The sequence below is a fragment of the Ranitomeya variabilis genome, chromosome 5 (genome assembly GCF_051348905.1).
Source record: "Ranitomeya variabilis isolate aRanVar5 chromosome 5, aRanVar5.hap1, whole genome shotgun sequence".
In the NCBI taxonomy this organism is placed as follows: Eukaryota; Metazoa; Chordata; class Amphibia; order Anura; family Dendrobatidae; genus Ranitomeya; species Ranitomeya variabilis.
In genome coordinates, this window is record NC_135236.1 from 17,311,394 (window position 1) to 17,339,197 (window position 27,804).

Genomic DNA, 27,804 nt, shown 5'->3' on the forward strand with positions numbered 1-27,804 from the left:
GAATAGGGTCCGGGTTCAGGTCCGGGGACTGTTCCGATACCCGGTCCCGAAATTTTTGTAACTGTTCAGCAGAACCCAAACAGCCAGGTGTCTGTCAATCTCTAGTCCCATAAAAACATCCCTCTAGGTCATCTCGTCTGTGACTTTTTATATAAAACTGTAGATCGATAGATTTTCCATCAGTGACACTTAATGTTTTATATGAATGTTTTTAGCTTAGTTTTACTTGTGCTCTTTGTTGTTTAGTGTCCCAAGCCGGCCATAACAAAATGATAACTAAATATTGCTTCCAAAAGGCTTTAAACACTACCACTGCCCACACTGGGGACCACTAATATAATAATAATAGTAATAATAATAATAATAATAATAATAATAATAATAAGTCTGATATAATACGGTTATGTAGAATTTTACCCTCTGATTTGTAACGTTTCGGTTCCTTATCAGATGTTTCCAAGCTGTTGATGACCGCGTAGTTGTGTCTCCAGAGACAGATGTAGAATTGGTCCTTCACTCGGTCCGGCTGAATCCTGAATATGTAACTAATCAGTTTTATCTGGTCTTCAGGCCGGGTCCTCGCTCTTACATCCCTGCACTCCGCCCGGTTCAGCAGGTTATTGTTCTGCAGATCTCGTACAATGGGATTCACGTCCTCTATGTTACAAATCAGATGATATCGGTGTCTATCGACGAAGTGATCGGCACCTACAGAGAGCACGTGACAGTTGTGAGAATACTGCCGAACCCGACATATTGTAAAGTAATGATCTCTAATGTATCATTCATTCATTGGAAAAACAAGTCAGAAACTTCCCTTCTAACAGGTAAAAGGATCCTAAACCGTAGATATAAATTCTGTGCAATCTACACCTGGAAACCGCTGTACGCCAAAGAGAGGGAAATCCAGACAATCACATCTTCGACCCTTCACCGAGCCCAAGTTTTACTTTCATTGTTACTCGCCTTCTTCCAAGAGCTACAACTCTTTATTTTTCTCAACAAAAGAGTGGAATGAGGTCTTATTGTATAAACGGACGGCTGCTCCGAACACCGGTGACATGTAGATAGCCAGCCGGGGACCAGCAACCTCAGACATTAGTCTCTCAGAGCGGAAGAGGCTGGTTTACAAAGTAATGACACAGTGGATCAGAGCCGATCAGGGCCATCACCCCAACAGCCTGCTACAAAGATTAATCAGTAGCATCTAGGTGGTAGGAAAGGGAGAAGTCTCTCTCTATGTCCCCTTTACACATTCACTTAAGAAAAGTACACGTGAGACGGTTCGTTTTTCCCATTCGTGTGGTTTTCTGAGCCTGTCAGTGGCTACGCGTGTGCCATCCGTGTGCCATGTACCAGAATAGAAATGACTGATGTTTAGGTGTGAAAGAAATGCAAAGATTGAAATAGGTAGATATCCGGGAGATGTATATTAGTGCCTTGCGTGTGTTATTTACTGTACATGCATTAACCTAATAAATAAAAAAATGAAAAAAAAAATTACATGGGATCCCCCTATTTTTGATAGCCAGCAAAGGTAAAGAAGACAGCTGAGAGCTGAGATTATCAGGCTGGGAATGTCCTTTGTTATTGGCCCCTTCCCAGCCTAAATACAAGCACAAAGCCTCCCTAAAAGTAGCGCATCACAAGGGATGCCCAAATTCTGGCATTCTGCCCAGCTCTTCCAGGTTGCCCTGGTGTGGTGACAATTGGCTAATGGTAGATGGGTTGATGTCAGCTGTAAATTATCCAAAAACAGATCTGCCATCAAGCCTTGATGTTAGCAATGGAGAGGTGTCTATCAGAATCCCCCATTACCAACCCAGTATGGATAAAAAATATATATATATTTAAATTGACACTCCCCGACACCATCTCTGGTTCACCGCTTTATAAAAAAAAGAAAGAAAAAACTCACGCAGGTCTGCCGTAGTCCACCGAGTCCGACATAGTCCAATTGAATCCAGAGAAATCAATCGAATCCTCTATATAAAGAGAATGAAGCATCTTTCTGAGGCTCCATAATCTTTGCAAACAGCGGGGTCACACTGCGCTGTGCGAGACCAGGTGGCTCTGAGCAGCGGTGACATCAGTAACGTTACCGCTCTTCAGAGTCGCTGGGTCAAGTTGCCCTCTGTGAAGGGGTCTTATCCCGATTGCAGGGTCCTTATGGTATTACAGTTTATCAGACCATTAATAAAACTGAAAAAATGCTGAAGTCTCTAGTGGATCTAAAACTATAAAAATGTACGGAATTTGTAAAAATGTAAAGCTAAAAATCCACAAAAAAATGCCAAATAAGTTTTGCCACGTAAAAAAGCATGTTTGCAAAGGAAGCCGCCAGCAGCGGATCTCAAGGACTTGCCCACGTGCATTTGGTGTAGTAGAACGATCCTCAAACAACCATTCATAACCTCATTTATAGCAGCCACAGCTGTAAGTGAGGGGATTTTTGAGCATAGCCTCACACTTAATATTGAAAATATGGAGGTTTTGTTTCCAGTTTTTCATCATTTGTATAAGTCCCTCCCTGAACGTCATGACCCGATGCCTCTACAGCAGAGCTGACAACATTATGCACGGAGGATAACGGCAGCTAACATGTACAGTATTTGTAATAAGACAAAGCTCAGCTCTGCTGTACTGTCAGACATTAAGTGTCTAATACTTCTTATACCTCCTCTTATTTAAAGTAAACTATAGAGGCAAATTCTCCGAGATACCTATAATTGGCCTATAAATCTTAACAGCTCATTTGTACATTTTAAAAAAAATGTAGATTTATCTGGAATAAAACATCTCATCACAAATAGCAAGATGTCATTTCATTCAACTTTATACGGCTTACACGATTATAGAACAAAATCAAAAGAAAAAAGGAGAAGAGTGGCACTGCCTGTGTCTTAACGACTTCTCATAGGCTCTAGTCAAGGTGCATTTGTGCAGACTTCGGATGGACAAACCATACAGTGGTGACTTGGTGGTGCACCTCAATGAAAATGTGTCCATAAATATGTAGCAATGAAAAAGAAGAAAATGAGGGCACTCACCAATCTTTCACGTTCTTAGTCCTTTATTGCAACACGATCCAGTTAAAACACATGGCCGGGGAAGAGAGAGAGCCGAAGCCCGTGTGAGCAGGCGAGAGACGACAGCTGTTTCGCTCTGTGCTTTGCGCTTCTACAGGTCCCTGTAGAAGCGCAAAGCACAGCGCGAAACAGCTGTCGTCTCTCGCCTGCTCACACGGGCTTTGGCTCTCTCTCTTCCCCGGCCATGTGTTTTAACTGGATCGTGTTGCAATAAAGGACTAAGAACGTGAAAGATTGGTGAGTGCCCTCATTTTCTTCTTTTTCATTGCTACACGTTTATAGAACAGCAGTTACTATCTTCGATAAGGTCCATGATCCTCAGCACTGCAGCTATAATCCTCTCTGATGACCATGTTCCTCAGAACTGCATTTATAATGATCTCTGAAGACAATGCTCCTCAACAATGCAGTTATCATCATCTCTGAAGACCTTGCCCATTAATGCTGCAGTTCCTTTCTGAAGGCCACTGCAGTTATAATCCTCTCTGAAGACCATGCGCTTCAGCAGTACAGTTATAATCGTGTTTTAGACCATGCCCCTCAGCACAGCAGTTATAATCCTCTCTGAAAACCATGCTCCTCAGCACTGCAGTTATTGTGAAGGAGAGAATGGCTAATGAAATCAATTATTAACCTTATATAAGCAAGTTCAGATGCAGTATGGCAACATGGCGTCTATATCCTGGAACAACGCCCTGGAAAGAATCTTTGGAATGTGAAGTGAATACACCAAGACACCATATATGAAGTGAAGTTGGCATGGACCTATCACAGACTGACACCATGGTTGAGAAGAATGTGCAACACCCACTTCCTTCCCTTTTACACAATTGTCTGTTCTACTAATAAAGTTCAGTTGTGTACCAACTTTTGCTGGGAGAAGAGCATGCATCTGATTCTGTATCCGATGTCTATCTTCTAAACATGCACCCGGCTCATATTTAACAGGCAATCACTAAAGGTTTCACCTTAAGAGATCACCCCAACCTTATTATCCTCTTTGAATACCATGCTCATCAGCACTGCACTTAAAATCCTTTCTGAAGACCATGATCCTCAACACTGCAATTATGCTGAAGTCCATGCTCCTCAGCACTGCAGTTATCCTTTCTTAACACCATGTTCCTCAGTTCTGTAGTTCTTATCCTCTCTGAAGACCATGCTCCTCAGCACTGCAGTTATCCTTTCTGAACACCATGTTCCTCAGTTCTGTAGTTCTTATCCTCTCTGAAGACCATGCTCCTCAACTCTGCAATTATCCTTTCTGAAGACCATGCTCCTCAGCATTGCTTCTAATAGCCTTTCTGAAAGTTATGTTTCCAAGTTTGCAAGTGCAAGTAAAGGGTTCAGCAGATCACAGGAATGCAGAAGAAGATGCCGTCAGCCTTAAATCCAGAAACCCTTCATAATGATTCTCTTTTTGCTTTACAGATGTGCAGCAGAAAATTTATCAGCCCTTTGTTTACATGTAGCACAATGAGATATAAAGATATAGTGCAAAGAATGTTCTAGACTTACCCCAGACATGTGACCATGCATTTATCCATACCATGTCCTTTACTTCCAAACTTCTCATGATGTATTGATTGTGTCTTCTGAGAACTTTATAAGCCGTGTACATCCCAATACGATCCCACTGACTGATAATATCACACAGTTTTCTCATCTTCTCCTGGGTTGACATCTCCTTCATCAAATCTTTGTACTGTTCCACAGTCAGTAGGTTCCGGTCCAGGAGATCATGTACAACGGGATCCACAATCGTTATCCTTGTAATGAGATCAGATTGATGCCAGACTATGAAATGTGCCTTGTCTGTGTGGTATGAGCAGAAATGAAAGGGAACACATTATTAGAACACATCTGGGGATGTTCTCCATTTCTTATTTACCAGCTCACTATAAAAAGATGGATCCAGATTGTGAGAAATGGGAAATTTCGGAAAAGCCTCAAATTGCCCAGAAGCAATGTGTACAACAGTCGGAGTTCCCGTTACTGTCAACTGAACCCAGTTTGAGCTCTGTAATGCAATCACAGTGATCTCAGCCTATCTGCTCGGGAAAAATGGATGGTAACCAGCAGAACACTCAGCCAGAAAAGACAGTTTCATACTTTGTAGGCGTCTTTCAATGTGGAAACGGTCCAAAAATTATTCCTTTTTGTTGACAAATGCTGGTGTTTATAAAAAAGTGGTGCAAAGCTATAGAGTTATCATACGGGGGTGCCGAAATAATCCTTGTTTGGGGAGTATCTGCAACAGGCTGCTGTATTCAATTGGCCTGTGTGCGAGTCCAATATTGGACTATTACAACAATAAAGTGGGAAAAAATATTTTTACAATGCACAATGTGAGGGTTTAAATTTTAGGTTTATGGAGATTTTTCTCTTTGATGTAAAAAACAAAACAAAAACAAAACATATATCACTTGCCCATCGTACATTGTAGAAATCACAGTTTCTCAGACACACAAGCCTTGGTTTCAGGATTTTCTTTCAGTAACACTAGCACTATGTGAAAAATAAAAAACGCTGCTATTAAAGAGAATCGTTTAACTTTTTTTGCTATGTTATGTGATTGCAGCATGCTGCAGGAAGAGTCCTACATCACCCTGATTGCAGGGATGCATCATTTGGTTTACAGGGTGAATCGTATGTAATGAAATCACAGTTTTCTCTGCTGCAGATCTAGCAGGGCCCATAATGTTGATCCCTGTGTAACCCCAGCCACACACACGATTGACAGCTTACTATGTACATTGCCAAACAGCTGCTAATCAGTGGGGGGAGTGGTTGGACCAGCAGGCACGAGGGCATTTGTCCTGTAGTAAAGATATAATTCTGATAAAACAATGATTTTATTGAAAAAGCAAAGCGCAGCTCAATAAGTGACATCGCTGGAATCAGAGGCTCTGGTATACATCTCGGTGATATTACATACATGGCTAAAACCTTCTGATAGATTCTCTTTAAGGTGCTGTAACTACTGTATATATCAGATCAATAAATTCACGGACACGCTGACTATGCAGGTCCAGCACTTTCCTATGTCGGTCTTGAATCTTTGGATTCGTTTTCACAGATTAAGACTATCACTCTCATTTTCAATCTACTTCAGGTCTAACAATGGTACAATACAACAATCAGCTCAGGTCTTTTTGTAGCCATAGCTCTGTGCTCTTACCTCCTAGCCCTACACTCTACGAGCATAACATGGCGCTCCTCGGCCACACATCTTTTATACTGGTTAAGACAGTCACCTATGAATGGTCGAGCTCGACCATGGGATGTGATAACTGCAGGGCATTATTAGGAATCCAACAGTCACACCTGACACCATCAGTCTTAACACTGTGGGAAATGGCACCGGGCATTCTTTTTTTTTTTTTTACAAACCTAAAGAATCTGACTTTCTAAAGCTTTAACCTTCTGTACAGTAGAAGATTATATAGAGAAATATGTAGAGATTTTAATGGAGAATTTCTTAAACACTCAGGACATCAAACTGCAAAATGTTATTACTTAGGGTGAACCTGTCACCTGGAGAAATGCCATTTCTCTGCATATACAGTATAGGGTTAATTTTCAGAGCGATGGAGCAGCGGCAGCAGGGAGGAAATGAAGTACTCTTCTTCCTGCAGCTGCTGGCTTTCAGGAAGACTGGGTAGGGAGTGATTACCGTCATTGCTTACTTCACAGGGAGTAATCCACGCGTGTTCAGGAAGAGCAAGGTAAAGATGAAGACGGACTCTTCAGATCACAGAGGTCAGGACCCCACACAATGTTACATATATATTATATACATTTCTGCAGTATGGAAAGATCATCAGCCTAACGGTGAAACATAAAGTGTCCATGTTCTAGACTTACCCAAAAGACTTCTTCTCATCCAGTCTTCTTCTAACCGTTTAAAGAAAAACTCATTGTTCTCTTTGATGGCCGTATAAGCCACGTACTTCCCAGTGTCCTCCCAGTGACTGATAAGGGAACACAGTTCTTCCATCTTCTCCTTCGATGCCATCTTCTTGATCACATCACAGTACTGTTCCTTGGTCAGCAGGTTTTGGTCTCGGAGACTACATAGGACCGGCTCAACGTCCTCTACGGCGGTAAAGAGACCTGGTCTGAGATGTTCTAGAAAATTGACCCGGTCTGTAGTGCGAGGAAAGAAAGGTGGAAGAAAGACACATCATTCCGTATCTGGTGTGTTCTCCATGGTTTGTATACTAGATAAATGGAAGAATATGCAGCTTGAACTGTAGATGGACTGGGTTGTTCAAATCAAGTCGCACCAATTCTACTCTCTATAGAAAAGAAAAAATCTAAAAACTTAAGTTTTTACAGTGACCATTAATTGTCTTCAGAGACACGCAAGTCCTGTGTGGTACAGAGCACTTCTACTGGTGGGTTGCTGATATCGGTGCTACACATGCACAATTTATCTGTAACGTGCCCATGGTAAAGTATTAGCCAGAATGCTGAACATTTTTAGGACTATGATCTTCTTACCTGTAAACATCATAGTTCCAAGGCCATGTCCTGAAGTGTCCACTGTAGGTTTAAAGACAGAAAATTCACATGTTAGTCTAAAGAATCTGAGTTCCCACATCTGACAACAGCCCGTTGTTGAATGTTATTTGGTCTACACACAGTGGGTAATATGGGCTACCAGTACATAGAGAAACGGGCTTGAAAGAAGAGAAAACACGGCACGTCCTGGTGCAATAACTTCACAATGGGTTTGTAACCACTTGCCAGTGGAAACGCACCTTAGGAGGTTGTGCAGGCGTAACACTGGGGGTCAGCATACGGAGTAGATCTGAGTGTACAATGTCTAACGGACCACCATAGCTGGCTAACCTCAGGGTGATTATTTGTTCTCTAGATGCCATGAAAATGATCGGCTTCCTGCGACCGCATCGCAGGGGTGCCGATGGAATGAGAGAGGAAGCCTCTTTCTACTTACAATCCAATAAATGCTGCAATCAGAAACTCCTAGAAATAGTAGAAAAATGATTATACAAATTATGCTGAATATTTTCTCACAAAACTATACATCAACTTCTCATGCTCAATAACATGATGCCCACACAATGGACTGCATTTAAATGGAGACAGGTTCTCTTCAAACCCTTCTTCTAGTATTACTTTGGAGGTGGTTCCCACAAATTGATATACATTTATATGTCATGGGGATTAAGCTGTACTCGCATGATTCCTTCTGTCTGATCAGCTTCAGTGATAGCTGAGCTCTGGTTACAACAGCCAGGGACTGTGCCGGCACCGCTCTCTGGCTGTTTAATCCCTAAATGTCGCAATGAATGGTGATCTTAGATGGGTTGTGAAAGGCAGGGGGCTCCTTCCCTCAGATGATTGGCACCCCGCGATGCGGATATGGGGAGCTGATTGTTGTCATGTCAGTTGGAGGTCAAATAATGACCACTTGGTCAGACAGCTATGATGGCCTGTTAGACCACGCCATAAGCAGGGTCTCAATGATGTTCTGTCAGTGTCACCCTGAGAGCTCCAATGCAATGCAGTGCAACACCTTAGAGCAGTGATCACAGAAATAAACGGTGAAGGCCCATAAAGGGAAAAAAGAAAGAGAGAAAGTAATAAAAACATAAAAAAGAAAAACAAAAAAATTGTTAAAAATATTACAACAAAAAGTATGTATTTTTATAGGAAGAAGAAGAGCAAAGACGGCACACACAAGTATTAACGGAAATGTATTTGTGCCAAAATATCTACATGGAACTTATAAATAGAATTTGGTACAAAAAAGAACAAAATCCAACAAAAAGATATGCACCATGGTAAAAGGTAAGGCTTTATTAAAAAATAACATACAAATGTGAAAAAGGAAGCAATCAGCTCACCTGTCCGGGTGCACGAGAAAACACTCCAGTAATAGCAACACTCCAAACAAAAGCCAGCAGTCACAGACACTTAAAAAATTGCTTTATTGTTCGAGTAGTACAAAAGGCCTGACAAAGGGCCATGTAGGCCTGAAACATGCGGCCTGGGAGCGCAGCACATAGGTCTTATCTGCCTTTATCACTTTTGTTCTCTTGTGTTCAACCATTTGGCACGGACCCTGAACACGGACTTCTCAAGGAAGTTCGTGTTACTGCTCAGGTTCAGGCCCCCGAACACCGGGTGTTTCTCGCTGTCATCTGCATGAGAAACACTGGTGGCTCTGATCGTCAGTAAGATCACTACCGTCGGTCAGGAAGCTGCAGTTCCCACTGTGACGGAAGGTGAACAGGCATCGGCTAGTGGGACTACTACTCCCATCATCCTACACCTGATACAGCCAATAACAGCTAGAGCAGGCGCCGGCTGATGAGAGTATTCATCACCAGGTACCTGCACTAGAAAAAAAAAAATAGCGAAAAAATAAAATGATGTGGGTTCTCCTGTATTTTTGATAACAAGCATGGCAAAACTGACAGCTGCATCATGCTTCTAGTTATTAACCCCTTCACCCCCGGAGCTTTTTCCGTTTTTCCGTTTTCGTTTTTCGCTACCCTCCTTCCCAGAGCCATAACTTTTTTATTTTTCCGTCAATTTGGCCGTGTGAGGGCTTATTTTTTGCGGGACGAGTTGTACTTTTGAACGACATCATTGGTTTTAGCATGTCGTGTACTAGAAAACGGGAAAAAAATTCCAAGTGCAGTGAAATTGCAAAAAAAGTGCAATCCCACACTTGTTTTTTGCTTGGCTTTTTTGCTAGGTTCACTAAATGCTAAAACTGACCTGCCATTATGATTCTCCAGGTCACTACGAGTTCATAGACACCTAACATGACTAGGTTATTTTTCACCTAAGTGGTGAAAAAAAATTCCAAACTTTGCAAAAAACAAAACAAAACAAAATTGCGCCATTTTCCGATACTCGTAGCGTCTCCATTTTTCGTGATCTGGGGTCAGGTGAGGGCTTATTTTTTGCGTGCCGAGCTGGCGTTTTTAATGATAGCATTTTGGTGTAGATACGTTCTTTTGATCGCCCGTTATTGCATTGTAATGCAATGTCGTGGCGACCAAAAAAACGTAAATCTGGCGTTTCGAATTTTTTTCTCATTACGCCATTTAGCGATCAGGTTAATGCTTTTTTTTTATTGATAGATCGGGCGATTCTGAACGCGGCGATACCAAATATGTGTAGGTTGGGGGTTTTTTTTATTGATTTATTTTGATTGGGGCGAAAGGGGGGTGATTTAAACTTTTATATTTTTTTTATTTTTTTCACATTTTTAAAAACTTTTTTTTTTTACTTTTGCCATGCTTCTATAGCCTCCATGGGAGGCTAGAAGCAGGCACAGCCCGATCGGCTCTGCTATGCAGCAGTGATCATAAGATCGCTGCTACACAGCAGATTTGCAGGTGTGCTGTGAGCGCCGACCACAGGGGGGCGCTCACAGCCACCGGCAATCAGTAACCATAGAGGTCTCAAGGACCTCTATGGTTACCTTCCTGACTCATCGCCGACCCCCGATCATGTGACGGGGGTCGGCGATGCGCTCATATCCGGCCGCACGGCCGGATGCGGTAGTTAAATGCCGCTGTCTGCGTTTGACAGCGGCATTTAACTAGTTAATAGCGGCGGGTGATCGCGATTTCACCCGCCGCTATTGCGCGCACATGTCAGCTGTAAAAAACAGCTGACATGTCGCGACTTTGATGTGCGCTCACCGCCGGAGCGCACATCAAAGCGGGGGTCCCGACATGTGACGTACTATACCGTCACATGTCGGGAAGGGGTTAAGAATAGGGGGATCACCACACCATTTTTTTTTATTATTTAAAGATATAATGAATAAAAACATTGTGGGGTTCACCAATTTTTAACAACCAGCCATGCTAAAACAGACTGCTGGGGCTGGTATACTCAGACTGGTAAGAGACCATGGATATTGCCCCCCAGTCTAAAAATAGCAGCCAAACTTTTAAATTCCTATTTTGCATCTGTGTTCTCAAAGAAAGCAATCGCAACATCCACTGATCTTCACGGTGCCATCGAAGGAAGAAAGAAATCCACACGATCCATAAACCGAGAGATGGTGATGGGACACTTAGCTAATTTAACTTAAACCTCCTGGTCCTGATGAATTACATCCTAGGGTACTATCATCCAAGAAGTATCGTTTCTCCTTGTGGAGATCAACATGCTAAGCATGCCGAGATTAGGAGACTTAAAACCGTAATGCTCCTCTGGGTAATGTGCTAATTATTATTATTATTCCTCGTCAGAGAGGAAGAGAGCTAGAACTCTACTGCCACCTATTGGAAGGTAGCAATCCTACGAGTCAATGTTGACCCTCTAACGAGCCTTGTCACATGACTTAGGATAATAGCCAAATCAGAATCTCAATTTGCACACACTGTGTTTCGGGGTACTGCCCCTCGTCAGTGCAAAGCGAAGATCTGGCTTGGCTGTGAGAGGCGTCTGACCGATATCCAAGAAGTATCCTTTCTCCTTGCAGAGATCGAGACTTAAAGCCACAATGCTCCTCTGGGAAATATGCTAATTATGCAAATTGTCTCTTCAGAGAGGAAGAGAGCTAGAACTCTAGTGCCACCTATTGTTGTGCAATTTGTCCTGAGTATGCCGATACCCTATATGTGGGGGTAAACCACTGCTTGGGCGCATGGCAGGGCTCAGAAGGGAGGGAGAACAGTTTGACTTATGGAACGTAAAACAGGCTGGAATCAATGGTGGAGCCATGTCACATTTGGAGACCCCTGATGTGCCTAAACAGGGGAAACAATCAATTCTAACTCCAACCCTAACCCCAACACACTCCTGACCCTAATCCCAACCCTAACCGTAATCCCTAGCCCTAACCACAACACCAACCCACCTCTAACCGTAATCCCAACCCCAATCCACACTTTAGCCCAACCCTAATGGAAATATATATATTTTTATTTTATTATTTTTACCTAACTAAGGGGATGATATAAGGGGGAGGTTTATTTACAATTTTTTTTTTTACTTTGATCACTGTGATATGTCTATCACAGTGATCAAAATTAACCAATAGGAAAAATTTCCTATTGTTTACAGATGCAGGCCGGCAGATTCTCCCGGAAGAAGACGACGGTGGTCCAGGGGGTAATCGGGGGACCCTATTTCTCTCTCCTCTGATGTGCGATCACATTAGAGAGAGAAATTTAAATGGAAAATCTGACTTTTTTTTTTCGGTCGCCGTTATATCGTTAATAACGGCGATCGTAACCCCGGGGTCGGTAACAACTGACCCGAATCATCTTCTCTGGGGTTTCATGCGGTATAAGTGATTAGGCGACTTTATTCTTCGGCTCGGTGCAATTACAGTGATACCAGATTTATGGCGGGTTTTTATGTTTGGCAGCTGTAACACACTAAAAGACGCTTTTTATTGCGAAAACTAGTTTTTGCATCACCATACTTTGACAGCAATGATTTTTTTCAGATTTTGATAAGTTGATATTTTTATATTGGTAACATTTTCAGGCACATGACTTTTTTTTATCGTTTATTCCAATTTTTGGGAGGCAGAATGAACAAAAACCAGCAATTCATGAATTGTCCTATGGAATTTTTTTTATACCATTCCACGCATGGTAAATATGATTAGGTGGCTTTTATTTTTGGGTCAGTACGATTACAGCAATACCACAGTATAACATTTTTTTTGTTTTGGTGCTTTTACACAAAAACTATTCTATAGAAAAAAGAATAATTTTTGCATCGCTTTATTCTGAGAGCTTTTTTTGTCAGAGCTGTAGGATGGCTTTTTTTTGTGGGACAAGATAACGCTTTCAGGAATTCCATTTTTATTTACATTTGTCTTTTTGATCGCGTTTCATTGCACTTTATATTTGGCAGTATGATGGTAAAGCATTGTTTTTTTCTTTCTTTCTTTACAGTGTTCACTGAAGGGGTTAACTAGTGGGACGATATTATAGATCTGGTCGTTCCGGACGTGGCAATACCAAATATGTGCTTTTTTTTGTACATAAATTTATTGGAATAACATTTTTTCATTTTTCTTTTGTTCTTTATTGGATTTTTTTAAATATTATTATTATTATTATTATTTATTATTATTATTTTTATACATTTTTATAGCGCCATTTATTCCATGGCGCTTTACATGTGAAAAGGGGCAAATATAGACAAGTACAATAAACATTAGCAAAAAGAAGGCACTAACAGGTACAGGAGGAGGGAGGACCCTGCCCGTGAGGGCTCACAGTCTGCAGGGGATGGGTGAGGATACACTAGGAGAGGGCAGAGCTGGTTGTGCGACGGTTCAGTAGGTTGAGGATCACTGCAGGCTGTAGGCTTGTCGGAAGAGGTGGGTCTTCAGGTTCCTTTTGAAGGTTTCTATGGTAGGTGAGAGTCTGATGTTCTGGGGTAGAGAGTTCCAGAGTATGGGGGAAGCACGGGAGAAGTCTTGGATGCGGTTGTGGGAAGAAGAGATGAGAGGGGAGTAGAGAAGGAGATCTTGTGAGGATCGAAGGTTGCGTGTAGGTAAGTACCGGGAGACGAGGTCACAGATGTATGGAGGAGACAGGTTGTGGATGGCTTTGTATGTCATGGTTAGGGTTTTGTATTGGAGTCTCTGGGTGATAGGTAGCCAGTGAAGGGCTTGGCAGAGGGGAGAGGCTGGGGAAAAGAGGGGAGACAGGTAGATTAGTCGGGCAGCAGAGTGTAGGATGGATTGGAGAGGTGCCAGAGTGCTAGCGGGGAGGCCAGAGAGTAGGAGGTTGCAGTAGTCGAGGCGGGAGATAAGGGCATGCACTAGTGTTTTTGTGGTGTCGCGGTCAAGGAATGCACGGATCCGGGAGATATTTTTGAGTTAGAGAAGGCAGGAGGAGGTAAGGGCTTGGATATGTGGCTTCAAAGAGAGGGCAGAGTCGAGGATCACCCCGAGGCACCGTGCGTGTGGGACTGGGGAAAGTGAGCAGCCATTGACCTTGATGGATAGGTCTGGTGGAGGGGCAGAGTGAGATGGGGGAAAGATGATGAATTCTGTTTTGTCCATGTTCAGTTTTATAAAGCGAGCGGAAAAGAAAGATGAAATAGCGGACAGACAGTGTGGGATCATATATATTCTTACACTTTTTAATACCTTTTTTTACGTTTTCCATGGTCCCGCTATGGGGCATCATCTTTACACTGACAGATTGTTGATCTGATACTCGGCAATGCTTCTGCACTGCAGAGCATCAGAGCAGTGTCTGAGAGGCAGTGGAGAGGCACTACTCTTAGCAGGCGCTCACAGGCCACCTTCCCTGCAGGACCCTGGGACCCCGATTCACCATAGAGACCATCAGCACAACGGAATCACATCAAGTTGTGCCGATCGGAGCAGACAGGGAGCCCACTCCCTGTGCGATGTTCCTCGATGTCGCTGTCACTATTGACAGCAGGATCAGAGGAGTTAAACATCCACGAGTGGTGCCTGAGTGATGGAGAAGAATCATATGTACGGTGGTCTGCGGGGACGCAGCTTCTGCAGTGACATAGAAACATTAATATTTATGGAAATCCTAATTGACCTAAAACGGGAAAGGTTTATTCCGATTTCATGTCAGATATTGAGAAAAACCTGCAGATGTGTCTTTTTACAGTGGATGGAAACTTCTGGTTTCAACTGTACATTATATACATATCATATATTCTGTTTGTTTTAGGTGTTTACAATAAAATTGTATTCTTTAATAGACTTTACAGTTTTTTTTTGCTTTTTTTCTGCTTATTTTATTTTATGCAGAGTGCAGCAGTGAAGATGAGATTATCATTGGCTGCTGCTCTCTGTAAAGGCAGTGACTGAGATGAAGCTTTCGATAAAATGAAGAGAGCATTGATCTCAGTCCCCGCTGATGCTCCCGACAGCAGATGATGAAAACTCATCTTCACTAATTTGTTCTGCATATAAATTAGTATCAGGGGACTAAGGAGCTGCTGACTGTTTTGCTCCTTTAGATTGCCTCTCTTCCCCACTGTGCCACCTCACCAATGCTGATCCTCTGGGATGATTTGATAGTAGAGGTGGGGGGTGAAATTTTGCGCTCTGATATAATTTGTATACCTCTGTGTGTTACTTTCTAAGGGTGTCTTTTGGCATAGAGAATGTGGCATCTTGTGACATCATGGCAGGATGCTGCCATCAGTGGTGCCCAACATCTGGTGAGACGAAGAGCTTTGGCCACCTTTAACTACACTTCTGTAAGCTCTTAGATCCTCATTTCGTTTGGCAGATGGTGGCATCCTTAGATGACTTCACATCCATTTTTGGGGGCACCTGATATGGCTGCCCTTGTGCCTGAGGTACTGGAAGAGGAGTCAGGCTTTGTATCATCCATGTTACGAATGGGGCGGAGAAGACTTATATAATCATTATTTTGACTATGACCGTATTATGATTTCTTACCTTCTCTCAGGTCATTCTGGAGTTCCTGTCGGACTTTCGTCTCATCTAGGTCTTCTAGAACAGCCAGGGTGACCTCGGCCCCATAGGCATCCCTGTAGTTTTTAGTAATCAGATGAGCAATAGTTTCTGGATTTTTCCCACGCAGTACGTCTTCTGGAATACTTTTATATTCTTCTCTTATTTTCCAGCCACTCAGTTTATCTGTAAATCTCTGAAAATCTGAGTCCTTCAGTTTCTCCAAAGTCCTCACCAGCACCTTGTGTAATGTCCGCTCCATCTTCTTCACACATGGAGCTGGTCCTTGGCTCAGGCAGGTTATACTCTTGTAGACTTATTCTATACTTGTTTCATAACCTAGGACTTCACAAGATCTTTACTACAACTTGTTCCAAGCAATGAGGTCTGGCTTGGGTGAAGGGAACATGCTCAGTGTTGGTTGGATGTATTACACATGACAAAATCTCTGCAGATTATAAAAGTCTTTTCTGAGTAATTATCATTAAATGTGAGAAATGAACTTCAATAAATAACGCATGATTAACAATGTTATACTCTTAGTCACATCATCGGGTGCAGCGGCTCCTCTTACCTTGGAGGAGACATCACTTCTGGAGCCAGAGCAGACCTCTAAAGCCACCTGAATCGGGGTCTCAGATGAAGCCCCTTCAGACTGCTTGGGACATGTGGATGAATGATTATCTGGAGAAGAGAAGGTGAGAGCTACCATGAGTTCTCTGCCGTGCCAAGAAGAAAGCCTCCTGAGACCACTCATGTGGTGGCTTCTCCTAAAATGTCAAAACCAAAACATGTCATTCTCAAAAATGTTGGACTTGAATAAATATTATTATGCTTTGGAGTCTTCCCTCAGTTCACAAAATACAGTATACTACAAGCATATATAAAACACTGCCCGTACTATATACTGTGAGTACCGGGGGGCAGTTATGCACATTTATTCTAAGCACATTTATCAAAGTACTGGCAGTTATAACATGGATGAATCTAACATCTCTATTCTCTTTATACAGGTATTTCATTCCAGCTACTGCACACAACCCCTGCATGTGTCCTGCAAATGCATAGATAATGGTATGCTCATCCACTCAGCTTTCCTGCTTTGTCTGTCTATATGCAGTGCATATAATCCCCACCTGGTATGCTTTGCTTACCCATTATTTTCTATCTTCATTCCTCTTGTATCTCCCTTGCATACCTGAGTGGTCAATCTAACCCCACCCCCTCTTTATGACCTGGCTTAACTGTGAACATGTGCTCTGGACACACATGCCCACATCCCCTCTCAGCTGCGAGCCCTTAGGTGCACATAAATCCAAAGCCATGAGTCTGACCTGACGTGTGTGTCCATCTTTCAAATTACAGATTTCTAATTACTCTGAATTAGACTAGAATTGGACTGGAAGGTAAAGGAATAGAAAACTACTATAATGTTTAGGTTTCTTCTTACACTCACCCCCAAACTACTTTATTCCTTCCTATCTCCTGTAATCCCTCCACCCAGTAAGGAACTAGTCATATCTTAATCCATCCTCCTCAGCCACCTCACCTCCTCCACAGAACTGTTCCTCCACATACAATCCTTTTTCTCCCGACACACATGTATGTCTGTAAGAGGGAGAAGGGACTCAGAGAGTGAGTGTAAATTTAGGTGTTTGAGATTTCTGCGAGAGTGAGTGAGTTTGTGGAGTGGGGGTTGAACAGTAGGAGAGGAGAGAGAAGAGAATGTCAGTAGGATGTGGTCAGACGGGGAGGGGTGAGTTAGTGAGATAATTTTTTGAGAAGGACCTGTATATTCTTGTACATAGGGGGCAGTATTATAGTAGTTATATTCTTGTACATAGGAGCAGTATTATAGTAGTTATATTCTTGTATATAGGAGCAGTATTACAGTAGTTATATTCTTGTACATAGGAGCAGTATTATAGTAGTTATATTCTTGTACATAGGAGCAGTATTATAGTAGTTATATTCTTGTACATAGGGGCAGTATTATAGTAGTTATATTCTTGTACATAGGAGCAGTATTATAGTAGTTATATTCTTGTACATAGGAGCAGTATTATAGTAGTTATATTCTTGTACATAGGAGCAGTATTATAGTAGTTATATTCTTGTACATAGGAGCAGTATTATAGTAGTTATATTCTTGTACATAGGAGCAGTATTATAGTAGTTATATTCTTGTACATGGGGGCAGTATTATAGTAGTTATATTCTTGTACATAGGAGCAGTATTATAGTAGTTATATTCTTGTACATAGGAGCAGTATTATAGTAGTTATATTCTTGTACATAGGAGCAGTATTATAGTAGTTATATTCTTGTACATAGGAGCAGTATTATAGTAGTTATATTCTTGTATATAGGAGCAGTATTATAGTAGTTATATTCTTGTACATGGGGGCAGTATTATAGTAGTTATATTCTTGTCATAGGGGCAGTATTATAGTAGTTATATTCTTGTACATAGGAGCCGTATTATAGTAATTATATTCTTGTACATAGGTCCTTCTCAAAAAATTAGCATATAGTGTAAAATTTCATTATTTACCATAATGTAATGATTACAATTAAACTTTCATATACTATAGATTCATTATCCACCAACTGAAATTTGTCAGGTCTTTTATTGTTTTAATACTGATGATTTTGGCATACAACTCCTGATAACCCAAAAAACAAATGTCTCAATAAATTAGCATATCAAGAAAAGGTTCTCTAAACGACCTATTACCCTAATCTTCTGAATCAACTAATTAACTCTAAACACATGCAAAAGATACCTGAGGCTTTTAAAAACTCCCTGCCTGGTTCATTATTCTAAAGCATCGGGTATTCTAGAATATACATGTCCCCGTAGTATGTGATTCGCGGCAGATTGTGCCCGTCGCTGATTGGTTGAGGCAACCTTTATGACATCATCGTCGCCATGGCAACCATTATGACATCTACGTCGATACTGTGCCCGTCGCTGATTGGTCGAGGCCTGGCGGCCTCGACCAATCAGAGACGCGGGATTTCCAGGACAGACAGACAGACAGACAGACAGACAGACAGACAGACGGAAAAAACCTTAGACAATTATATATATAGATAGGGTACAGAGGCACATTATTACATAGTGTGGAGCTGTGTATATACTATATAGGGTACAGAGGCACAATATTATACAGTGTGGAGCTGTGTATATACTATATAGGGTACAGAGGCACATTATTACATAGTGTAGAGCTGTGTATATACTATATAGGGTACAGAGGCACATTATTATATAGTGTGGAGCTGTGTATATACTATATAGGGTACAGAGGCACATTATTATACAGTGTGGAGCTGAGTATATACTATATAGGGTACAGAGGCACATTATTACATAGTGTAGAGCTGTGTATATACTATATAGGATACAGAGGCACATTATTATACAGTGTGGAGCTGAGTATATACTATATAGGGTACAGAGGCACATTATTATATAGTGTGGAGCTGTGTATATACTATATAGTGTACAGAGGCACAATATTATACAGTGTGGAGCTGAGTATATACTATATAGGGTACAGAGGCACATTATTACATAGTGTAGAGCTGTGTATATACTATATAGGATACAGAGGCACATTATTATACAGTGTGGAGCTGAGTATATACTATATAGGGTACAGAGGCACATTATTACATAGTGTAGAGCTGTGTATATACTATATAGGGTACAGAGGCACATTATTATATAGTGTGGAGCTGTGTATATACTATATAGTGTACAGAGGCACATTATTATACAGTGTGGAGCTGTGTATATACTATATAGGGTACAGAGGCACATTATTATACAGTGTGGAGCTGTGTATATACTATATAGGGTACAGAGGCACATTATTACATAGTGTAGAGCTGTGTATATACTATATAGGATACAGAGGCTCATTATTACATAGTGTGGAGCTGTGTATATACTATATAGGGTACAGAGGCACATTATTATACAGTGTGGAGCTGTGTATATACTATATAGGGTACAGAGGCACATTATTATACAGTGTGGAGCTGTGTATATACTATATAGTGTACAGAGGCACATTATTATATAGTGTGGAGATGAGTATATACTATATAGGGTACAGAGGCACATTATTATACAGTGTGGAGCTGTGTATATACTATATAGGGTACAGAGGCACATTATTATACAGTGTGGAGCTGTGTATATACTATATAGTGTACAGAGGCACATTATTATATAGTGTGGAGCTGTGTATATACTATATAGGGTACAGAGGCTCATTATTACATAGTGTGGAGCTGAGTATATACTATATAGTGTACAGAGGCACATTATTATATAGTGTGGAGCTGTGTATATACTATATAGGGTACAGAGGCTCATTATTACATAGTGTGGAGCTGAGTATATACTATATAGTGTACAGAGGCACATTATTATATAGTGTGGAGCTGTGTATATACTATATAGGGTACAGAGGCACATTATTATACAGTGTGGAGCTGTGTATATACTATATAGGGTACAGAGGCACATTATTATACAGTGTGGAGCTGTGTATATACTATATAGGGTACAGAGGCACATTATTATACAGTGTGGAGCTGTGTATATACTATATAGGGTACAGAGGCACATTATTATACAGTGTGGAGCTGTGTATATACTATATAGGGTACAGAGGCACATTATTATACAGTGTGGAGCTGTGTATATACTATATAGGGTACAGAGGCACATTATTATATAGTGTGGAGCTGTGTATATACTATATAGGGTACAGAGGCACATTATTATACAGTGTGGAGCTGTGTATATACTATATAGTGTATAGAGGCACATTATTATATAGTGTGGAGCTGTGTATATACTATATAGGGTACAGAGGCACATTATTACATAGTGTGAAGCTGTGTATATACTACATAGGGTACAGAGGCACATTATTACATAGTGTGGAGCTGTTTATATATACTATATAGTGTACAGAGGCACATTATTATACAGTGTGGAGCTGTGTATATACTATATAGAGAACAGAGGCACATTATTATATAGTGCGGAGATGTGTATATACTATATAGGGTCCAGAGGCACATTATTATAAAGTGTGGAGCTGTGTATATACTATATAGAGAACAGAGGCACATTATTATATACTGTGGAGCTGTGTATATACTATATAGGGTAGAGAGGCACATTATTATACAGTGTGGAGCTGTGTATATACTATATAGTGTACAGAGGCACATTATTATACAGTGTGGAGCTGTGTATATACTATATAGTGTACAGAGGCACATTATTATATAGTGTAGAGCTGTGTATATACCATATAGAGAACAGAGGTACATTATTATATACTATGGAGCTGTGTATATACTATATAGGGTACCGAGGTACATTATATAGTGTGGAGCTGAGTATATACTATATAGGGTACAGAGGCACATTATTATATAGTGTGGAGCTGTTTATATATACTATATAGTGTACAGAGGCACATTATTATATAGTGTAGAGCTGTGTATATACCATATAGAGAACAGAGGTACATTATTATATACTATGGAGCTGTGTATATACTATATAGGGTACAGAGGCACATTATTATACAGTGTGGAGCTGTGTATATACTATATAGGGTACAGAGGTACATTATATAGTGTGGAGCTGAGTATATACTATATAGGGTACAGAGGCACATTATTATACAGTGTGGAGCTGTGTATATACTATATAGGGTACAGAGGCACATTATTATATAGTGTGGAGCTGTGTATATACTATATAGGGTACAGAGGCTCATTATTACATAGTGTGGAGCTGAGTATATACTATATAGTGTACAGAGGCACATTATTATATAGTGTGGAGCTGTGTATATACTATATAGGGTACAGAGGCACATTATTATACAGTGTGGAGCTGTGTATATACTATATAGGGTACAGAGGCACATTATTACATAGTGTGGAGCTGTGTATATACTATATAGGGTACAGAGGCACATTATTACATAGTGTGGAGCTGTGTATATACTACATAGGGTACAGAGGCACATTATTATACAGTGTGGAGCTGAGTATATACTACATAGGGTACAGAGGCACATTATTACATAGTGTGGAGATGTGTATATACTACATAGGGTACAGAGGCACATTATTATATAGTGCGGAGCTGTGTATATACTATATAGGGTACAGAGGCACATTATTATATAGTGCGGAGCTGTGTATATACTATATAGGGTACAGAGGCACATTATTATACAGTGTGGAGCTGTGTATATACTATATAGGGTACAGAGGCACATTATTACATAGTGTGGAGATGTGTACACTGTGTTCCAAATTATTATGCAAATTGGATTTTAGTGTGATAAACATTTAATCGTTTTGTTTTTCAAATAAACTCGTGGATGGTATTGTGTCTCAGGGCTCAATGGATCACTGAAATCAATCTTAAACACATGTGATAATTAGTTTTCCAGGTGATTCTAATTAAAGGAAAACTACTTAAAAATGATGTTCCACATTATTAAGCAGGTCACAGGTTTCAAGCAATATGGAAAATAAAAAGGATCTCTCTGCTGCTGAAAAGCATCAAATAGTGCAATGCCTTGGTGAAGGGATGAAAACATTAGAAATTTCCCGAAAATTAAAGTGTGATCATCGTACTGTTAAGAGATTCGTGGCTGTATCTGAGCACAGATGTGTTTGTGCTGATAAAGGCATAATGAGGAAGATTTCTGCCAGGCAAGTTTATCGGATAGAGAGCAGCTGCTAAAATACCATTACAAAGCAGCAAACAGATATTTGAAGCTGCTGGTGCCTCTGGAGTCCCTCGAACCTCAAGGTGTAGGCTCCTTCAAAGGCTTGCTGTGGTGCATAAACCTACTATTCGGCCACCCCTAAACAGTGTTCACAAGCAGAAATGGTTGTATTGGGCCCACACATACATGAAGACTAATTTCCAAACATTTTTGTTTACTGGTAAGTGTTGAGCAACCCTGGATGGTCCAGATGGATGGAGTAGTGGATGGTTGGTGGATGGCCACCATGTCCCAACAAGGATGCAACAACAGCAAGGAGGTGGAGGACTCATGTTTTGGGCCGGAATCATGGGGAAACAGCTGGTGGGGCCCTTTAAGGTTCCTGAAGATGTGAAAATGACCTCTGCAAAGTATATGCACTCACTGGCCACTTTATTAGGTCCACCTGTCCAACTTCTTGTTAACACTTAATTTCTAATCAGCCAATCACATGGCGGCAACTCAGTGCATTTAGGCATGTAGACATGGTCAAGACAATCTCCTGCAGTTCAAACCGAGCATCAGTATGGGGAAGAAAGGTGATTTGAGTGCCTTTGAACGTGGCATGGTTGTTGGTGCCAGAAGGGCTGGTCTGAGTATTTCAGAAACTGCTGATCTACTGGGATTTTCACGCACAACCATCTCTAGGGTTTACAGAGAATGGTCCGAAAAAGAAAAAAAATCCAGTGAGCGGCAGTTCTGTGGGCGGAAATGCCTTGTTGATGCCAAAGGTCAGAGGAGAATGGGCAGACTGGTTCGAGCTGATAGAAAGGCAACAGTGACTCAAATCGCCACCCGTTACAACCAAGGTAGGCCTAAGAGCATCTCTGAACGCACAGTGCGTCGAACTTTGAGGCAGATGGGCTACAGCAGCAGAAGACCACACCGGGTACCACTCCTTTCAGCTAAGAACAGGAAACTGAGGCTACAATTTGTACAAGCTCATCGAAATTGGACAGTAGAAGATTGGAAAAACGTTGCTTGGTCTGATGAGTCTCGATTTCTGCTGCGACATTCGGATGGTAGGGTCAGAATTTGGCGTAAACAACATGAAAGCATGGATCCATCCTGCCTTGTATGGAGCATCTTTGGGATGTGCAGCCGACAAATCTGCGGCAACTGTGTGATGCCATCATGTCAATATGGACCAAAATCTCTGAGGAATGCTTCCAGCACCTTGTTGAATCTATGCCACGAAGAATTGAGGCAGTTCTGAAGGCAAAAGGGGGTCCAACCCGTTACTAGCATGGTGTACCTAATAAAGTGGCCGGTGAGTGTAGTTTCTGACTGACAACTTTCTTCCATGGTATAAAAAGCAGAAATGTGCCTTCAGGAGCAAAATCATCTTCATGCTGACAATGCCCCATCTCATGCTGCAAAGAAAACCTCTGAGTCATTGGCTGCTATGGGCATAAAAGGAGATAAACTCATGGTGTGGCCACCATCTTCCCCTGACCTCAACCCTAGAGAGAACCTTTGGAGGATCATTAAGCAAAAGATCTATGAGGGTGGGAGGCAGTTCACATCAAAACAGCAGCTCTGGGAGGGAAGAAATACAAGCAGAAACTCAATGGATGCAGGAATTGTGAAGGTGATATCAAAGAAGGCTCCTATGTTACCATGTAACTTGGCCTGTTAGGATGTTTTGGAGTTAGTCTACGTTCACATTTGCGGTCTGCGCCGCAGCGTCGGGCGCCGCAGCGTTGCCGCATGCGTCATGCGCCCCTATATTTACCATGGGGGCGCATGGACATGCGTCGCATGCGTCACTGCGGCACACGCGTCCGGGCACAGAGGACGCAGCAAGTTGCATTTTTGCTGCGTCCAAAATCAATCAAAAAAAGGACGCATGCGGCGCAAAACGCAGCGTTGTGCATGCGTTTTGCTGCGTTTTTGTTTGCGTTGTGCATTGCGGCGCCGACGCTGCGGCGCACAACGCAAATGTGAACGTAGCCTAAAAGAGCTTTTTTGTTCAGTGAATGTGACCTCCTAATGCTGCAAATTCCACAAATGAGACTTTACAGTTCTTTATATCAAATGTTTAGAAATTCTACTGTGCCTAATAATTTGGAACAGCGCATTTTAAGTTTTTATTCATTTTGGAGATTATACTGTTATCATTGGGAGGTTTCTTCAATAAAATTCGATGTATACTCTAACAGGTGATGACTTTTATTAGACTGACTGTCATTTGCACCGACCATTTAGGACAATCAGAGGAAAATGTAATCTGCATAATAATTTGGAACATGGTGTAGTGATGAGCGAGTATTTCGGTGTGCTTGGAGATTTAGTTTATGTGGACGCAGCTGCATGATCTGTGGCTGCTACACAACTTGAATACATCAGCAAGGAGTTTGTATGTTCTCTCCGTGTTTGCGTGGGTTTCAGGCCGTCCCGTGGAGCGCAGCGGGGGGTGACCGGCCGTCCCGTGGAGCGCAGCGGGGGGTGACCGGCCGTCCCGTGGAGCGCAGCGGGGGGTGACCGGCCATCCCGTGGAGCGCAGCGGGGGGTGACCGGCCGTCCCGTGGAGCGCAGCGGGGGGTGACCGGCCGTCCCGTGGAGCGCAGCGGGGGGTGACCGGCCGTCCCGTGGAGCGCAGCGGGGGGTGACCGGCCGTCCCGTGGAGCGCAGCGGGGGGTGACCGGCCGTCCCGTGGAGCGCAGCGGGGGGTGACCGGCCATCCCGTGGAGCGCAGCGGGGGGTGACCGGCCGTCCCGTGGAGCGCAGCGGGGGGTGACCGGCCGTCCCGTGGAGCGCAGCGGGGGGTGACCGGCCGTCCCGTGGAGCGCAGCGGGGGGTGACCGGCCGTCCAGTGGAGCGCAGCTGGGGGTGAACGGCCGTCCCGTGGAGCGCAGCGGGGGGTGACCGGCCGTCCCGTGGAGCGCAGCGGGGGGTGACCGGCCGTCCAGTGGAGCGCAGCTGGGGGTGAACGGCCGTCCCGTGGAGCGCAGCGGGGGGTGACCGGCCGTCCCGTGGAGCGCAGCGGGGGGTGACCGGCCGTCCCGTGGAGCGCAGCGGGGGGTGACCGGCCGTCCCGTGGAGCGCAGCAGGACGTGACCGGCCGTCCCGTGGAGCGCAGCAGGGGGTGACCGGCCGTCCCGTGGAGCACAGCAGGGGGTGACCGGCCGTCCCGTGGAGCGCAGCAGGGGGTGACCGGCCGTCCCGTGGAGCGCAGCAGGAGGTGACCGGCCGTCCCGTGGAGCGCAGCAGGAGGTGACCGGCCGTCCCGTGGAGCGCAGCAGGAGGTGACCGGCCGTCCCGTGGAGCGCAGCAGGACGTGACCGGCCGTCCCGTGGAGCACAGCAGACAGAAGAGGACGCGTTTGTGAGGCCGCGGATCCGGGTCCGCCTGCTGCCGCCTCCGCACGGGCTTCCAGTCTCCTGAGACTTGTGATCTCACCGTGTCCCTCAGTGTGAGGAGCCGCACAGCCTTATTACTGGAGGCGGCTGTGTCTCGGCGCCGTGTGACAGATCCCGCTCCGGAATCCACCGAAAGTGAAAGTGAAAGTGTCAGGAAGGACACAGCCTCACAGCGCGGCAGCGACCAGAGCGGAGGCAGTGACGTCACTGGAAGGGGCGGGGCCTCCTACAGTCCAGGTATAACCCCGGAGCGGGCAGCAGCAGCGATGTGCTGAGGGGCTGTGCAGAGCCCTAACATTGTAGCGTCCACCTGTGCGGAGGGAAATGCTGCAGATCCGTGTACAGATGGGGGGGAGGACACAGGACTCAGCGTGAGGCTCCGAGGATGGATTGTGGAAAGGGTGATGTCACTGATGTGTGATTGGGGCTATGTGGAAGAGGGTGATGATGAGGGGCTGTGTGCAGGAGGGGGATGATGAGGGGCTGTGTGCAGGAGGGGGATGATGAGGGGCTGTGTGCAGGAGGGGGATGATGAGGGGCTGTGTGCAGGAGGGGGATGATGAGGGGCTGTGTGCAGGAGGGGGATGATGAGGGGCTGTGTGCAGGAGGGGGATGGGCTGTGTGCAGGAGGGGGATGATGGGCTGTGTGCAGGAGGAGGATGATGAGGGGCTGTGTGCAGGAGGGGGATGATGAGGGGCTGTGTGCAGGAGGGTGATGAGGGGCTGTGTGCAGGAGGGTGATGAGGGGCTGTGTGCAGGAGGGGGATGATGAGGGGCTGTGTGCAGGAGGGGGATGATGAAGGGCTGTGTGCAGGAGGGGGATGATGAGGGGCTGTTTGCAGGAGGGCGATGATGAGGGGCTGTGTGCAGGAGGGGGATGATGAGGGGCTGTGTGCAGGAGGGGGATGATGAGGGGCTGTGTGCAGGAGGGGGATGACGAGGAGCTGTGTACAGGAGGGGGATGAGGAGGAGCTGTGTACAGGAGGGGGATGATGTGCTGTGTACAGGAGGGGGATGATGTGCTGTGTGCAGGAGGGGGATGATGGGCTGTGTGCAGGAGGACGATGATGAGGGGCTGTGTGGAGGAGGGGGATGATGAGGGGCTGTGTGCAGGGGGGGGGATGAGGGGCTGTGTGCAGGAGGGGGATGATGGGCTGTGTGCAGGAGGGTGATGATGGGCTGTGTGCAGGAGGGGGATGATGAGGGGCTGTGTGCAGGAGGGGGATGATGAGGGGCTGTGTGCAGGAGGGGGATGATGAGGGGCTGTGTGCAGGAGGGGGATGATGAGGGGCTGTTTGCAGGAGGGCGATGACGAGGGGCTGTGTGCAGGAGGGGGATGACGAGGGGCTGTGTGCAGGAGGGGGATGACGAGGGGCTGTGTGCAGGAGGGGGATGACGAGGAGCTGTGTACAGGAGGGGGATGAGGAGGAGCTGTGTACAGGAGGGGGATGATGTGCTGTGTGCAGGAGGGGGATGATGTGCTGTGTGCAGGAGGGGGATGATGGGCTGTGTGCAGGAGGACGATGATGAGGGGCTGTGTGGAGGAGGGGGATGATGAGGGGCTGTGTGCAGGGGGGGGATGAGGGGCTGTGTGCAGGAGGGGGATGATGGGCTGTGTGCAGGAGGGGGATGATGGGCTGTGTGCAGGAGGGGGATGATGGGCTGTGTGCAGGAGGGGGATGATGAGGGTCTGTGTGCAGGAGGGGGATGATGAGGGTCTGTGTGCAGGAGGGGGATGATGAGGGGCTGTTTGCAGGAGGGCGATGATGAGGGGCTGTGTGCAGGAGGGGGATGATGAGGGGCTGTCTGCAGGAGGGGGATGATGAGGGGCTGTGTGCAGGAGGGGGATGATGAGGGGCTGTGTGCAGGAGGGGGATGATGAGGGGCTGTGTGCAGGAGGGGGATGATGGGCTGTGTGCAGGAGGACGATGATGAGGGGCTGTGTGCAGGAGGGGGATGATGAGGGGCTGTGTGCAGGAGGGGGATGATGAGGGGCTGTTTGCAGGAGGGCGATGATGAGGGGCTGTGTGGAGGAGGAGGGTGATGAGGGGCTGTGTGCAGGAGGAGGGTGATGAGGGGCTGTGTGCAGG

General features: G+C 44.3%; 1 protein-coding gene across 2 annotated transcripts in view; it reads right to left on the minus strand.

The window, feature by feature from the left end:
- Positions 1–25,923, minus strand: part of LOC143774202 (uncharacterized) — a 132,862-nt gene extending 106,939 nt beyond the window's left edge. Inside the window, exons 1-7 of one of the 2 annotated variants that reach the window (XM_077261578.1) lie at positions 25,755–25,923; positions 16,103–16,212; positions 15,514–15,976; positions 7,596–7,637; positions 6,957–7,238; positions 4,608–4,904; positions 418–708 (exon numbers count right to left, since the gene is read on the minus strand). In XM_077261578.1, coding sequence (XP_077117693.1) covers positions 418–708; positions 4,608–4,904; positions 6,957–7,238; positions 7,596–7,637; positions 15,514–15,790 — 1,189 coding nt within the window. In that variant the 5' untranslated portion in view covers positions 15,791–15,976; positions 16,103–16,212; positions 25,755–25,923. Of the gene's footprint in view, positions 1–417; positions 709–4,607; positions 4,905–6,956; positions 7,239–7,595; positions 7,638–15,513; positions 15,977–16,102; positions 16,213–25,754 lie in introns of those variants that run through there. The other variant, XM_077261577.1, reaches the window with a different exon arrangement.
- Between the last annotated feature and the right edge of the window lie 1,881 nt (positions 25,924–27,804).